At 45.2% G+C, this 15,674-nt stretch overlaps 1 protein-coding gene across 2 annotated transcripts in view; it reads right to left on the bottom strand.

The window, feature by feature from the left end:
* The window catches only part of trim65 (tripartite motif containing 65), a 44,346-nt gene extending 29,455 nt beyond the window's left edge, over positions 1-14,891 (bottom strand). The window contains exons 1-3 of one of the 2 annotated variants that reach the window (XM_072242490.1): positions 14,369-14,891; positions 12,660-12,755; positions 3,837-4,097 (exon numbers count right to left, since the gene is read on the bottom strand). In XM_072242490.1, coding sequence (XP_072098591.1) covers positions 3,837-4,097; positions 12,660-12,755; positions 14,369-14,773 — 762 coding nt within the window. In that variant the 5' untranslated portion in view covers positions 14,774-14,891. The remainder of the gene's footprint in view (positions 1-3,836; positions 4,098-12,659; positions 12,756-14,368) is intronic. The other variant, XM_072242491.1, reaches the window with a different exon arrangement.
* Between the last annotated feature and the right edge of the window lie 783 nt (positions 14,892-15,674).

Genomic DNA, 15,674 nt, shown 5'->3' with positions numbered 1-15,674 from the left:
GGAGCAGGGATGTGATGTTGAGGTTCTATAAGGCAGTGGTCCCCAACCACTGCATGTACTATGAGGAAATGGTATGACTTGGCAATATGAAACGATATGAGTCAGCTGCACCTTTCCTCATTCCCTGTCACGCACTGTTGAACTTGAAATAACCTACCAAATCATACCAAATAACACATAAAACCTAAAATAACACTAACATATAGTAAAAGCAGGAATATGATAAATACACAGCCTATATAAAGTAGAAATAATGTATGTACAGTGTAGTTTCACTTAACAGAATTGGGAAGATTAAGCCAAAACCGATTTGTAGAAAAAAAAAATCGGCACGTACACGCATGCGGTAACAGGTGCCCGTGCAAGGTTTCATGGTCATGCTGGTCTTTCTCGGGGTAAACACAAGTGTCCCGTATTTGACTGCTACTTTTGTCCCTTATTTGGGAATGAGGAAGTGAGCAACCCAACTTGACCACCTCGCCTCCACCCCCTCCCTCCAGGTCGGCCGGTCCGCAGTGCAAAAAAGGTTGGAGACCCCCGCTATAAGGCACTGGTACGACCTCACTTGGAGTACTGTGTGCAGTTCTGGGCTTCTTATTTAAGAAGGGATGGTGTTGACGTTGGAGAGGGTACAGAGAAGATTCACTAGAATGATTCCGGGAATGAGAGGGTTAACATATGAGGAATGTTTGACCGCTCTTGGACTGTATTCCTTGGAGGTTAGAAGAATGAGGGGGGACCTCATAGAAACATTTCGAATGTTAAAAGGCATGGACAGAGTGGATGTGGCAAAGTTGTTTCCCATGATGGGGAGTCTAGTACGAGAGGGCATGACTTAAGGATTGAAGGGCGCCCATTCAGAACAGAGATGTGAAAAAATTTTTTTAGCCAGGGGGTGGTGAATCTGTGGAATTTGTTACTATGGGCGGCAGCGGAGGTCAAGTCATTGGGAGAGATTGATAGGTATCTGAGTAGCCAGGACATCAAAGGTTATGGTGCGAAGTCGGGGGAGTGGGACTAAATGGGAGAATGGATCAGCTCATCATAAAATGGCAGAGCAGACTTGATGGGCCGAATGGCCGACTTCTGCTCCTTTGTCTTATGGTCTTATGGAAGAGAAGGGGAGAGAAGAGGGTGGAAGAGGGGTGAGGGAGAGAGCCTTGTATGCCCCCCTCACTTATGAATACATGATGATGACGGATTTATCAAACATTATTTTAGGGAGAGAGTTGTAACCAGATTTAAAGTTTTAAATGTCTAACTGGGCATTTCATAAACAACTGATTGTACCTGCATTATCTTGGAATTAAACTGTATGGCATAATTTTACAATCCAGCACTCCATTCAGGGAACTTGTTTCAATGTCCAAAATTAGTGGTGTATTTAATGTGGGCAACTCAAACATCTAACCAAGTCTGGCCCAGTAATTTCCATGTTAGATATTCTGATGACACTGACACACTGTTGTCACCATCAATTTGATATTGGTTGACATCTGGATGCACCAAATCCAGCTCTCCTGTTGCTATCCATTTCCCCTCTCTCTCCTGTTGCTATCCATGTCCCCTCTCTCTCCTGTTGCTATCCATTTCCTCTCTCTCCTGTTGCTATCCATTTCCTCTCTCTCCTGTTGCTATCCATTTCCTCTCTCTCCTGTTGCTATCCATTGCCTCTCTCTCCTGTTGCTATCCATTTCCTCTCTCTCCTGTTGCTATCCATTGCCTCTCTCTCTCCTGTTGCTATCCATTTCCCCTCTCTCTCCTGTTGCTATCCATTTCCCCTCTCTCTCCTGTTGCTATCCATTTCCCCTCTCTCCTGTTGTTATCCATTTCCCCTCTCTCCTGTTGCTATCCATTTCCCCTCTCTCTCCTGTTGCTATCCATTTCCCTTCTCTCTCCTGTTGCTATCCATTTCCTCTCTCCTGTTGTTATCCATTTCCCTTCTCTCTCCTGTTGTTATCCATTTCCCTCTCTCTCCTGTTGCTATCCATTTCCCCTCTCTCTTGTTGCTATCCATTTCCTCTCTCCTGTTGCTATCCATTTCCTCTCTCTCCTGTTGCTATCCATTTCCTCTCTCCTGTTGCTATCCATTTTCCCTCTCTCTCCTGTTGTTATCCATTTCCTCTCTCCCTCTGTTGTTACTATCCATTTCCTCTCTCCTGTTGCTATCCATTTCCTCTCCCTCTCCTATTACTATCTATTTCCCCTCTCTCTCCTGTTGCTATCCATTTCCTTCTCTCTCTCCTGTCATCTACTTATAGTTCTTCTACCCTCTTTTCTAGCTCATTCTATTTCTTTTCACTTGGCCAATCGTGAGAGATCGATCACAATACTTTCTCTTTGATTTTGTGACTGGCCATCTCTCCACTCAGAGTTTTGAGGAATTTATATTCATGCATGCAATCCATGACAAAGGATTTAGCTGAGGATCCCCCATCTCAGCAATCATTTTAGTACAGCAAGTCTCTTTCTCCAACAGGTGCCTATTCTTGCTTTGGCTGGTTGGGCTGCGGTGTATGCTAATCCTTCTCATTGCTGTAAATGCAAATGTGCTGTTACTCTGTGGCCACAGAAGGGGTATTCATAAAGCAAGCAAATTAGATTAGTGTAGATGGGCATAAAAGGATGGCTTTACAGGTCAACTTCTGTCTGCACAACCCCAAGGCATGAGTCAGAGACATTTCACTCCTTCCTGCTACATGTGCCATCCTTCATTTAGTAGCTCACAATCTGACCTGTGACACATCTAGAAGGTAGAGCTGACCCTTTGATCTCTCTCTGAATATCAGCAGCAGATTGACATGGCATTCCCACTGACATTGCCACATTCTGAGTCAGTAACTCAAATGAGCAGACACTGAAAATACCCCAGGTCACAGGGCGCATATCCTATGAAGGGTGACTCATCATGGAGAGAGTGGATGTGGAATATCAGTAGGATATTCTATCAGCCGAAGGCACAGCCTCAGATTAAAGGGAGACCCCTTTAAAACTGAGACCAGGAGGGAGTTTCTCAGCCAGAAGGTGGCGAATGTGTGGAATTCATTGCCATGGAGGCCAGGTCAGTGGTTATATTTAAGACAGAGATCAATAGGCTCAACAAACTGCAAGAACACTATGGGCACAGTCACTCTTGAAAAGCCTCTTCAGTAGCTCCCCCCAACCCTCAGCCTTACTCTTTAAGGTGGAGGTCAAGTGCTCAGAAGAATATCAGCACCTTCAAGTTTTCCGAGAACTTCTAAGACTTGTGGAAGTCGTGAAGCTCCCATCCCATCTGCACTGTTAGTCCCCAACATCTCAAGAAGGTCAAGAACTGGGCCCAGCATTGTTTACAGAGCCAATTATTAATGGATGATAAAGGAGCTTGAGAGGCAAACTTTTCACACACAGATGATCGGTATGTAGGAAGAGCTGCCAGAGGAACTGTTAGAGGTGAATCCAACATAAAATACTGAATAGGTCAGCACAGGAGCAGGCTCTTCAGTCCAGTGTCTGTGCAGACAACTCAACCGCCAATGCTCAGACAACCCACTGCAAACTAGGACAAAGCAGTCCTTTCCAACACCTCAACTACCCACCACAAGCACATCATACCACATACAACTACCCATTTGGAAAGGAACATGGATAGGAAAGATTTAGAGGGAAATGGGTGAAACATGGGTAAATGTGAGTACTGGTCAGGCTGGATGAGTTGGTGCGAAAAGTTATACAACATGAAAATGGGTCCTATGTACATTCTGAGGGTGAAGATAAAAGAAAGCTGATAATAGGTCCACCCATTGAGGAGGGACATTAAATTTTGTCTCTGATAGTTCCCCACAGACCACACGTACCTGCAAAATCTTCCAGGGGTCATTGCTCTTCAGTGTGGTCTCTAGCTTCAGCCTGGCATTCCTCAGCTCAGTGCACCTCTCTTCCAGTTTCGCCAAGGTGCTGCTGACCTGCTCCAGAGAGATATTCTCCTTGGTCACTATGTACTCGATCACTCTGGCCTTCATCTCTTCCAGCTCCCTTGCCAGCGTATTAAACTTGTTGACGTAACTCGTTTGCGCTCGAGAAACTGAGTCCTGGCAACAAACCAACATTGCGATCAGCTAAGGGGCGGAAAACAACGGAAACACTAGCAGGTCTGGCAGTATCATAGGAAAGACATAGTGGTGATATTTCAGCTTAAAGAACCTTGTTCAGACCTGAGAAAATTTAGAATTCAGGTATACGTAAACTTGTTCTATAACAACCTACCGATGCTCACCACTAAAATCCAGGCAAGAAGACTGCAACTAGCAGAGCACTGTCTACGCCACCCCGAGCTACCAGCCAGCCTGGTCATCATACGGGAGCCCAAGCACGGGAGGATGAACCCTGGGCGCCCTCCCAAGACTATGGTCAACACACTCCTAGAAGGCAACGGCGCAGCTAATGTAGATGAACTGAACACACTGATGAGGGAGAGGGAGAAGTGGAGAGTCCGTCATCGTGCCCGACGCCGGCCCCCTAGGCCTGAGTCGATGTAGTAGTAGTAGTAGTAAACTTGCTGGTTTTCAAGTTTTCTCAGCTCTCAGGAAAATCAAGGACCTGGAATGTTTCTTTTGCCTCTGCCAGACTCAATAGGCACTTCCAAACTTTTCTTTTATTTCAGATTTTCAGCATCTTCTGGTGTTTTCTCTGATTGCAGTGGAATCAGTTATAGTGTTTCCACTCACCCATTCTTCACCACTCAGTAACACTATTAAACAGCTCCCCTGTGCCACTGCCAATACTTACCTCTCAAATGACCAAAGGCCAGATTCTGTGTCGGTGCTTCACGTGTGTGAATAGCTGGATACTATTGGGTTACATGTGTGTGACCTCTTCAAAGAGCAGTTAATACTTAACCACACCACGTGTTAGCAAGTCCAGCGGTGGTTGGGGGGTGGGGTGGCTGTTTTATTTAATTAATGTGCCACCAGGTGAACTATTTGGGCCTTTATCACAATGCCATAGCAACAGTCTATTTTTAACATTTTTCTTATTTATTGTATAATACATTTGAATGTAATTAAAATCCGAAAGTGCACAGGAGGGAGTGTAACTCACTATACATTGTATCATCCAATCACTGTTCTCCATTCTTCCAATTTGTTAGTGTTGAGTTTCCCAACCCGGGGTCTATGGACCCCTCGGTTAATGATAGGGGTCCATGGCATAAGGGAGTTTAGGAACCCCTGTGTTAGCGATAATACAAATCATGGACCACAGAGAGCCCAGAAATGTTCTAGACAGCAGGGAGATAAACGTTCTCCTTTCAGATGACTCTTTTACAGAGATTAGTTGATGAGGATGACTGAACATGAAATATCCTAAACCATACATACAGTAGGCTGGTATTGATCATGATCTATTTGCCATCACTTGTTCAGGTAAGTGATGCGGATCTCTGCCGTTGTCAGCTTTATGGGATTGATTTTGATAGTGTAGTAGAAGGGTGAGGGCCAAGGAAAGGACTGTAGCCAGAGTTTATTTTTGTGCTAGTGTGCCTGTGTATTTAAAACTGAGTCCACATACACATCTTGTTAGGTCTGTGGAGAACAGCCTATTCTCCAATCATCTTGAAACTACTTCCCATTGGAGCAGGACCCCACTCTGGCAACTCCTTGGTGCAACACTGCTGCAAGTAAAACAAGTCATGCTCAAGCTTCTTCCATCCTCTGAATCAGAGGGATGGGCAACTAACAAGACAGAGACATTCCTCAGACATGATTCTGCAGATGCAGGAGACTTTGAGCAACACACACAAAATTCTGGAGCAAATCAGCTGCTTAAGCAGTATCTGGAGGTTTGGGCCAAGACCAGTACAGGAGCTTGCCTGCTCTTCCTCAGATCAGATCTGAGACTCCTTACCACCACCTGGGGCCTTTCTACCTCATGCAAACGACAGAGCTTATAGTGTTGCAGCGTTTCCTCAGCGTCACACTGATGTCAGCAGCAACAGCACTCCCCACTATTCCAGTAAAGGCCAGGGTCTTCAATATCCTCCTCAGAAGGCAACGAGCATTGATTATTAAAGGAATGGGGAGTACTCCAGGCTGCATTTAAAACTACTCTGTCCCCTCCAGTTAGGTTTGACCCAGAATGGGGCCTGGGGATAGAGTCTTCATTTTCTTCGGAGGTCAAGGAGGTTTGGCTTGTCACTAAATACTCTTGCAAACTTCTGCAGATGTACTGTTGAAAATATCCTTAACTGGTTGCATCATGATCTGGTACGACAGCTTGAATGTGCAAGAAGCTGAAGAGAGAGTCGGGGGGGGCGGGTAGAGACAGAGATGGAGACAGATAGACGGAGACAGAGACTGAAGGCCAGGAGGACCAAGAGGTAAGACATATCACAGAACAACCAGATGAATTGGCAAATAAACGATTATATGATGTATATGCAGCCCCCCTGGCCACCCTCAGGGTCGCTCGGCTCGCTGTCGTCTAAGGAAACAGCCTCGGCCCCGCCAAACTGGGTAATTAGTTTGTGTGGATGCTGTGTGAGGTACCCCACCCCGCCCAAATAACAGACATTACACCAGATGCAATTAAATGATTTACAGTTTATAGATATTACTGGAACTATATAATTAAAAGAGAATAAAATATAAAAGGAAAATAAAAGGCGCCACACTTATCAAAGTTCAATCTCTTCGTGCACAAAAACCGTTGGAGCTCAAGGACCTTCTTCTTCACCCTGCGACCCCCTCGGACCACCTCGACCGGCCGCCTGGGACCAACAACGGTGGTCGACTAGACGCTCCACACGAGTCCGTCTCCTCGCCGAACGTCCCGCTCGGGGTCCGACCCCGTTAGCGGACTCACAGCACCTGGTCCATCCTCTGTCTCGTTCTCCCGCCTTCTGCCCCAAAACCCCGCGCATACAGTATCTTCAAATACACCAAAACCATAACAACTATCCCAATTGGTTAATAGCACCCTCTTATCACCCTCTAAACCACAATAAGCTGCTAGCGCAAACTTTCTCAGCGTTAAAGCACAAAGCCGCATTCCCCAAATTAACATAACAAAAACGCCATTTTAATTAGCCTCCACAGTAACATAAAAATCGAAACCCCCTTACATATAAAAGTGGAAAATAATTTTAAGTCAGAAATCAATACTCTTATTGGTTTACAAAATACATGTTCTCTCTAGATTAATTATCAGTATGCATATATTAAACTTAAAATGTTGCCATACATTACCCATTCCACACTGCCTTATCACTGAATCCACTAACAAGCAATCCACATGCGCATGTGTGAGACTGTTCTGTGAAGCCTCCTCAAGGTCACACTTTTACAAGTCTTCACCTCATCTCACCTGGCTCACATCTCCTTTACTAACCTGCTCTTCTTTCCCTGTCCAAGGCCCTGAATCAATATTATTGTTTGAACAAAAGCCTGGCTAGTTGACAAAGTGATGGCAGGAAGTTTCCCACACAAAGGGCTGGGGAATCCTCATATGCCCTTACCACCTCAACAATCTCAAGTTAGATGGACTTTGGGCCCAACACTTCCATGAGCCAAACAGCTTGGCTGTTCATCTGATAAACCCACAGAACCTTCAGGGAACTCAGATTTAAATGACAGATGAAGAATAGGAAGCAAAAACAAAACTGAAACGCAGAACTGCCTTTACTAAGTTACCCTCCATCCCCTTCCCTCTCTGCTCTTCAGCTGAGCTTAATTGGAATCTCTCACATCCCCATTCAGGGGCTGGTGACCTTAAGCCCCTTCGACTGATTTGAGAAAATCTCAGCTGATGCCAGTCCCGTAACTGCATTGGCTCCTCCCCTGTCCCCTCTGATGGAAAATACCCCATGCCATTATTCAAAGAGCAGGAGAGATCTTTTGCTTGGTGACCAACCACTGTCAACAGGATGCTGCTAGTTGCTAGACCTTGCTGTGCACAGTGCCCACATCACAGCACAACCTGCTATCACCACTTATCAAGAAAACAAACACCACTCATCCTGCAAATGGAAGGAACTGTGAGAATGACTTTTGGGTAACAGAACAGGAGCAGCTCAGTAACATAGCAGTTAGTGTAACTCTACTACAGTGCAGGCAACCTGGCTTCAATTCCCACTACTGTCTGTAAGGAGTTTGTCCATTCTCACCGTGACCATGGGGCTTCCTCGCAGTGTCCCTGTTTCCAAAGACATTCAGGCCAGTAGGTTAATCAATCCTCCAAGAGGATGATAAGCTTGTTGTAGGGCTTGGAGGCTTGTGAGCCTAAATAACCTGGAGAGCTATGTTGGCTGGAGTCAGGGCCTTGTGCTTTGGTTCATGTAAGGTCACCATGCCAAACAGGTCAAAGGGTAGAGGCCAGACCAAAAGTGGTCCACTGGTCCTCCAGGTTCAGGGTGTTCATCTCCCCAACTGGTCAAAAAAATATCGTTACAGAAACAGCAATGAAGAATCCTTCTGTATGTGTCGACTGAGAGTCCTAAACCACACCTGGGACACAATAGAGAGGATGGCCAAAGACAGACAGAGACGGAGGACCTTCTTTGCTGCCCTAAACGTCAGCAGCGTAATGGGCATCTTGATCTTGGCTTGAGGTTAATTGATCACATGGGTGTAATTAGGCAGCGCAGACTCATCAGATCGGAAGGGCTTGTTACGAACGGAACCACTACGTGCACAATGGCTGCTCCATTACTCTAAAAGTACCTTCCTGGCCACTCATGGCTTTGAGGCACATTGAATTGTTAAATATACACCACAAATGCAACTCCTTTTATTATTAAATAGTTATAAGGCCATAAGACCACCAGACATAGGAGCAGAATTAGGCCATCTGGCCCATCCAGCCTGCTTCGCCATTCAATCATGGCTGATTCTTTTCTCCTATCTCTTCCTCAACCCCAGTTCCCGGCCTTCTCTCCATAACCTTTGATGCCATGTCCTATCAATCCCTGCCTCAAATACACCCATCGACCTGGCCTCCACAGCTGCCTGTGGCAACAAATTCCACAAATTTCCCACCCTTTGGCTAAAGAAATTTCTTCGCATCTCTGTTTTGAAAGGGTGCCCCTCTATCCTGAGGCTGTGCTCTCTTGTCCTAGACTCTCCCACCATGGAAAACATCCTTTCCACATCTACTCTGTCCAAGCCTTCCAACATTTGAAAGGTTTCAATGAGATTCCCCCTCATCCTTCTGAATTCCAGCGAGTACAGGCCCAGAGCCATCAAATGTTCCTCGTATGATAACCTTTTCATTCCTGAAATTATCCTTGTGAACCTCCTCTGGACTCTCTCCAATGCCAGCACATCTTTTCTAAGATGAGGGGCCCAAAACTGTTCACAATACTCAAGGTGAGGCCTTGCTCTTGTATCCTTGACATCTTAAAATGAATGCTAAAATGGCATTTGCCTTCCTCACCACTGACTCAACCTGAAAGTTAACCTTCAGGGTGTTCTGCACAAGGACTCCCAAGTCCCCCTGCATCTCAGATTCCTGGATTTTCTCACAGTTTAGAAAATAGTCTGCACATTTATTTCTACAACCAAAGTGCATGACCATGCATTTTCCAAATTTGTATTTTTCATTTGCCACTTTCATACCCATTCTCCTAATCTGTCTAAGTCCTTCTGCATCCTGTTTCCTCAATACTTACTGCCCCTCCACCAATCTTTGTATCATCTGCAAACTTGGCAACGAAGCCATCTATTCCATCATCTAAGTCATTTATAATCAGCATAACAAGAAGTGGTCCCAACACCAAGCCCTGCGGAACACCACTAGTCACCGGCAGCCAACCAGAAAAGGATTCTTTTATTTCTACTCGCTGCCTCCTACCAATCAGCCAATGCTCTAACCATGCCAGTAACTTTCCTGTAATACCATGGGCTCTTAACTTGGTAAACAGCCTCATGTGTGGCACCTTGTCAAAGGCCTTCTGAAAGTCTAAATACACAACATCTACTGCATCTCCTTTATCTATCCTACTTGAAGCCTCTTGTACTCCAACATCTCATCTTTAACAATTGACTCTAACATCTTCCCAACTACTGAGGTCAGGCTAATTGGTCGATAATTTCCTTTCAATTTTCCAGTCCCCTGGCACAATGCCAGAGTCCAATGATTTTTGAAAGATAATTTCTAATGCCACCACAATCTTTAACGCTAGCTCTTTCAAAACCCTAGGTTACAGTTCACCTGGTCCGGGTGACCTATGTACCTTTAGGTCTTTCAACTTTTTGAGCACCTTCTCTCTTGTAACAGTAACTGCACTCACTTCTCTTCCTTCACACACTACAAAATCAGGCATACTGTTCACTGTCTTCCACAGTGACGACTGATGTAAAATACTCATTTAGTTCATCAGCCATCTCTTTGTCTCCCATTATTATTTCTCCTGCTTCATTTTCTAACGGTCCTATATCCATTCTCATTTCTCTTTTATTTTTAACATACTTGAAAAAACTTTTACTATCTACTTTGATATTATTTGCTAGTTTGCTTTCATATCTCATCTTTTCCCTTCTAATGATTTTTTTAGTTGCTGTCTGTAGGTTTTTAAAAACTTCCCAATCCTTTATCTTCCTCCTAATTTTTGCTTTGTTGTATGCCCTTTCTTTTGTTTTTACAATAGTTTTGACTTCCCCGTCACACATGGTTATACTATTTTACCATTTGAGTATTTCATCATTTTTGGAATACACATGTCCTGCACCTTCCTTATTTTTTCACAGAAACGTATGCCATTGCTGCCCTGTTGACATCCCTGCCAGCAGCTCCTTCTAATTTACTTTGGCCAACTCCTCTCTCATACCACTGTAATTTCCTTTACTCTGAAATACCGTACATCAGACTTTACTTTCTCCCTATCAAATTTCAAGTTGAACTCAGTCATATTGTGATCACTGGTTCCTAAGGGTTCTTTTACCTTAAGGTCCCTAATCGCCTCCGGCTCATTACATAACACCCAATCCAGTATAGTTGATTCCCTAGAAGGCTCAAAAACAAAAACTGCTCTAAAAAGCCATCTCTTAGACATTCAACAAACTCACTCCCTTGAGCTCATTACCAACCTGATTTTCCCAATCGATCTGCATGTCAAAATCTCCCATGACTACTATAACATTGCCCTTTCGACTCGCCTTTTGTACTTCCTGTTATAACCTGTGGTCCATCTCCCAGCCACTGCTGGAAGGCCTGTATATAACTGCCATCAACGTCCTTTTACCCTTGCAGTTTCTTAATTCAACCCACAAGGATTCAACATCTTCCGATCCTGTCACATCTTTCTACTGATTTGATGCCATTTTTTACCAGTAGAGCCACACCACCCCCTCTGCCTACCTTCCTATCCCTCTAATCCAATGTGTAACCTTCAGCCACAATTCAGTGATGGCCACAACATGATACCTGGTAATCTGTAATACTGCAGCAAGATCATCCACCTTATTTCTTATACGACACGCATTTAGATACAACACTTTGAGTACCGTATTTGCTGTCCTTTCTGATTCTGCATCCCTAATGATTTGATACTCAGCCTGTTGGCTACAACTAAGTCCCATTACCTGCCTGCCCTTCCTGACAATCTGACTGCACGCTATCTTTACTTTTTTACCATCTGTCCTTTCACTCCAGTTCCCACCACTTTGCCATGTTAGTTTAAATCCCCCCCAACAGCTCTAACAAACCTGCCTGCAAGAATATTGGTTCCCCTGTGGTTCAGGTGCAACCCATTACCTTTGAACAAGTCATACCTCCCCCAGAAGAGATCCCAATGACCCAAGAACCTGAAGCCCTGCCCCCTGCACCAACTTCTCAGCCACACATTTATCTGCCAGATCATCCTGTTTTTACCCTCACTGGTGCGTGGCACAGGCAACAATCCAGAAATTACTACCCCGGAGGTCCTGCTTCTCAGCTTTCTACCTAGCTCTCTAAATTCTCTTTTCAGGACCTCATTGCTTTTCCTTCCTATGTCACTGGTACCAATATGTACCAAGACATCTGGCTGTTTCTGAGGGGAATGGCGACGGGGATGCTCTGCTCTAACTGCCTATTTCCATTTCTCCTGACGGTCACCCAGCTACTTGCCTCCTGCAACTTCGGGGTGACTACTTCCCTGTAACTTTGATCAATTATATCCTCACTCTCCCGTACAAGGCTAAAGTCATCCAGTTTCTGCTCCAGATCCCTAACACGGTTTTCAAGGGGCTGCAGTCAGATGCATTTCACGCAGATGTAGTTCCCTGGAGACCTTGGGTCTCCCGGTTCTCCAACATCCAGCACGAAGAGCACAACACAGCCATTTAAATGGTACAGTGAGAGAGGAAAAAAAACCAAAAAGGAAACCTTAGCAGACGCTTTACACAGAGCCGAAGACTCTTTTGAGCCAAAGCCTGTCGCTTCTACTCTCGCCACTGGCCTACTCCCGACAATGGCTGATCCGCTTATCCCTTCTGTACTTTTATTTAGTTCATAGAGCTCTGTTGTCGCCGCTGATAGTTTGTACAAATGGACAAACACTCTCGAAGCTCCCTTTTTAAATAACTGCCGCTGACCTGTTATTATCTGAGTTGGATGATCAGCCATGATCATAATAAATGGCGGTGCAGGTTCGAAGGGCCGAATGGCCTACTCCTGCGCCTATTTTCTATGTATGCTTCTATTACCTTGATAGATATGCTTTGTTGTTTCAGGGTGTTGATCCGCATTTCCGTCTTCTTTTCTTGACGCTCAATTTCCTCATGTTTTGCCATAAGTTCTTTCTAAAACATTTTAATCAAAAGAGATGCTTTTAAGTAATTGTACCCTTGGTCTAGACTTAAGTAATACTTCATATGAATAAGCAGATTATCTACACCAACAGCTCAGTTCAGCAATACACACAAAATGCTGCAGGAATCTGGGAGGTCAGGAGGCATCTATGAAAATGAATACACAGTTGATGTTTCCAGCTGAGACCCTTCTTCTGGACTGAGAAGGGTGAAAAGGCCAGAATAAAAGGTTGGGGGGGGGGGAAGGAAGCTAGCTGTAAGGTGATAGGTGAAGGTGGATGGGAAAGGGAAAGTGCTAAAGAGGAAGGAATCTGATAGGAGAGAAGAGTGGACCATGGGAGAAAGGGAAGGAGGGGACCCAGAGTGAAGTAATAGGTATGTGAGAAAAGGTAAAAGGCCAGAGTGGGAAATAGAGGAAGAGGGGAAGGGGAAGGAAAAAAGTTGTTTCTCCCCCTTAGTTCAGCTTTCGGGAGAAAAGTTGCAAAATCTCAGTGGATTAGGCCATATATTGTTTCCATCTGCCCTTACACATGGATATAAGTGTCCTGAGTTTATCTTCAGTGAGCACAGCTCCCACTCCACTGAATCAGATTTAGTATCACTGATATATATCCTGAAATTTGTTAACTTAGTGGCAGCAGTACGTTGCAATGCATCATAAATATAGAAAAAAATTAATAAATCAATTGTAAATATATATATTAAATAGTTAAATTTAAAATAGTGCAAAAATAGAAATCATAAAAAAGTGAGGTAGTGTTCATGGGTTCAATGTCCATTTAGAAATCAGATGGCGGGAGGGAAAGAAGCTTTTCCTGATTTGCTCAAAGTGTACCTTCAGGCTTCTGTACCTCCTTCCTGACGGTAACAATGAGAAGGGGGCATGTCCTGGGTAATGGGGGTCCTTGATAATGGACACCACCTTTCTGAGACACCACTCCTTGAAGATATCTTGGATACCATGGAGGCTATTATCCAGAGTCATGACAATACACAGCTCCCACTAACCAAGTATAGACAATGCATATTGTTGGCAGTGGAGAATTGGATGTGCAGGAGAAGGGGTAGATCAATAATTGGGAGGGAGATTCGAAAATTTAAGGTGAAAAGTAGGACTTGTGAATGGAGAAGTTTTTAATCCATGTAGACTGTTAGTGCCAAGAAAGTCACTTTTAGGGAACTCAACTCTACCCTACATTTCAATGTGACTATGGCTGATTTCCCGTCAGATATCAGTTTCAAAGTGCTCTATTTCCTCTTTAAATATTCCCAATTACAGACACTCCACAATTCTCTAAGGTAGAGAATTGCGGAGATTCGCCACCCTGTACGAACAGAAAATTCGAAATTCCTGTGGACAGTTACAACTTATCTTGTAACTCTGTCCAGTTCTTTAAGACTTTTTCCACTGGTAGAAATGTGTCAACATCTAACCTGCTGTACTGTACCTCGTCTCGCAGAGGCAACAATGTTCATTACGGTTATTCAGGGAGTGGAAAGTAACCTCGAAATGTTCTACGTCAGAAACCAAGTGATGGAAAGTAGGACTCAGCTCACTGACAAGAATGAACAGGTCTCCTACAGAGATATCCCAGTGCACCGACCTCCCGCTGGGCCCTCTCGTCGTCCACCGTCACCACCTCGTGGCCTTGGTGCTCCCCAATGAAGCAGGCGGAGCAAATGAGGCGGCCTTCTCCCCTGCAGTACAGGTCGAGCGGCTTGAAGTGATGGGGGCAGCCCGCCGGCTCTGCCGGTACACGCTGCGGCTTCCCGCTACTCAGCTTCAGTTGCTTCACCATCTCGTCCAGTACCAGGTTCTTGGCGAGGGGCTCGGGCCGCCGCTCGAACGTCGCCCGGCAGGCCGGGCAGGTGGGCAGCTGTTGCCGGTCCAGGTAATCAGACAGGCAGCGCCGGCAGAAACTATGGCCGCACGGCGTGGTCACCGGCTCGGTGAAGAGTTCCAGACAGATGGCGCAACTCAGCTTCTCCTCCAAGTCCAGCCCGGCCATGGCTACCAGACGGCAGCGCTTCCGGCAACAAGCCAGCGAAGCGGCGAGACTGGAGGCGGAGTCCCGGCGAGGCCAGGCAGGGGTGGTGACAGAGCGGGGCCGGGGAGGTCGCGGAGGTAGTGGCGCTACTAGGACTGGATGTTTCAATCCCTGTGGTACATGGGCAGTGGGCTTGGCGTGCAGTGCTGACAAGGAGGGAGGGTAGGTGGACACCCTCCTACTCTGACGTTTCGTTGATAAGCCCACGACGTCTGCAGAGGGCTCAACGGTGCTACCTGGCGTCCCAGATACACCCCGCCCCCCTCAGTTCCATACCCTCCTGTCTTCATCTTGCAGCACAGTTGTTGTCTTTCCTTTTAATCCAAATCCAGTTGCCGTGAGGCCGTGGCATAGCTGCAGTGGGGGCAGGACTGGGGATGGGCGGTGTCATTGGAGCGATGGTGCAGGGAAATTATATGCACTGACGGGATAGAGCTAAATCTAGGGAGTTGGTCTGAGGCCATGTTAAATTTATTCATCCTTATCAGCTAATCTCTTTAACAGAGTAATAAGAATATCTCAGGATAAACAGAAAATTTCTGGGCCCTCTTTGAACCGTGATTTGTATCATCCAACAATAGGACAGAATAAAATGTTCAGTTTTGAAAGCCAACTATATTGTAACTTAGAATGAACTTATAATTATTTAATTCATTCCCTTACTCAGTAGATCACTCCAAATAGTCAGAAATATTTTTTTGATAAATGTTTTGATGAATATTTCTATGTATTTACCCTGGTAGGTGGTGTGATTGAGACTACAGGTATGGCACCAATGATGAAGTGGGCAGAGTTTGAAAAGTGAATTTGGCCGATATTCCTGTGCTGGTTTTGATGGAACTATTCAGATTATTCCACTTCC

Source organism: Mobula birostris, chromosome 24, assembly GCF_030028105.1.
Source record: "Mobula birostris isolate sMobBir1 chromosome 24, sMobBir1.hap1, whole genome shotgun sequence".
Lineage (NCBI taxonomy): Eukaryota > Metazoa > Chordata > Chondrichthyes > Myliobatiformes > Myliobatidae > Mobula > Mobula birostris.
Note: the sequence above shows the minus strand (reverse complement) of the source record. Positions and strands in the feature narration are given on the sequence as shown.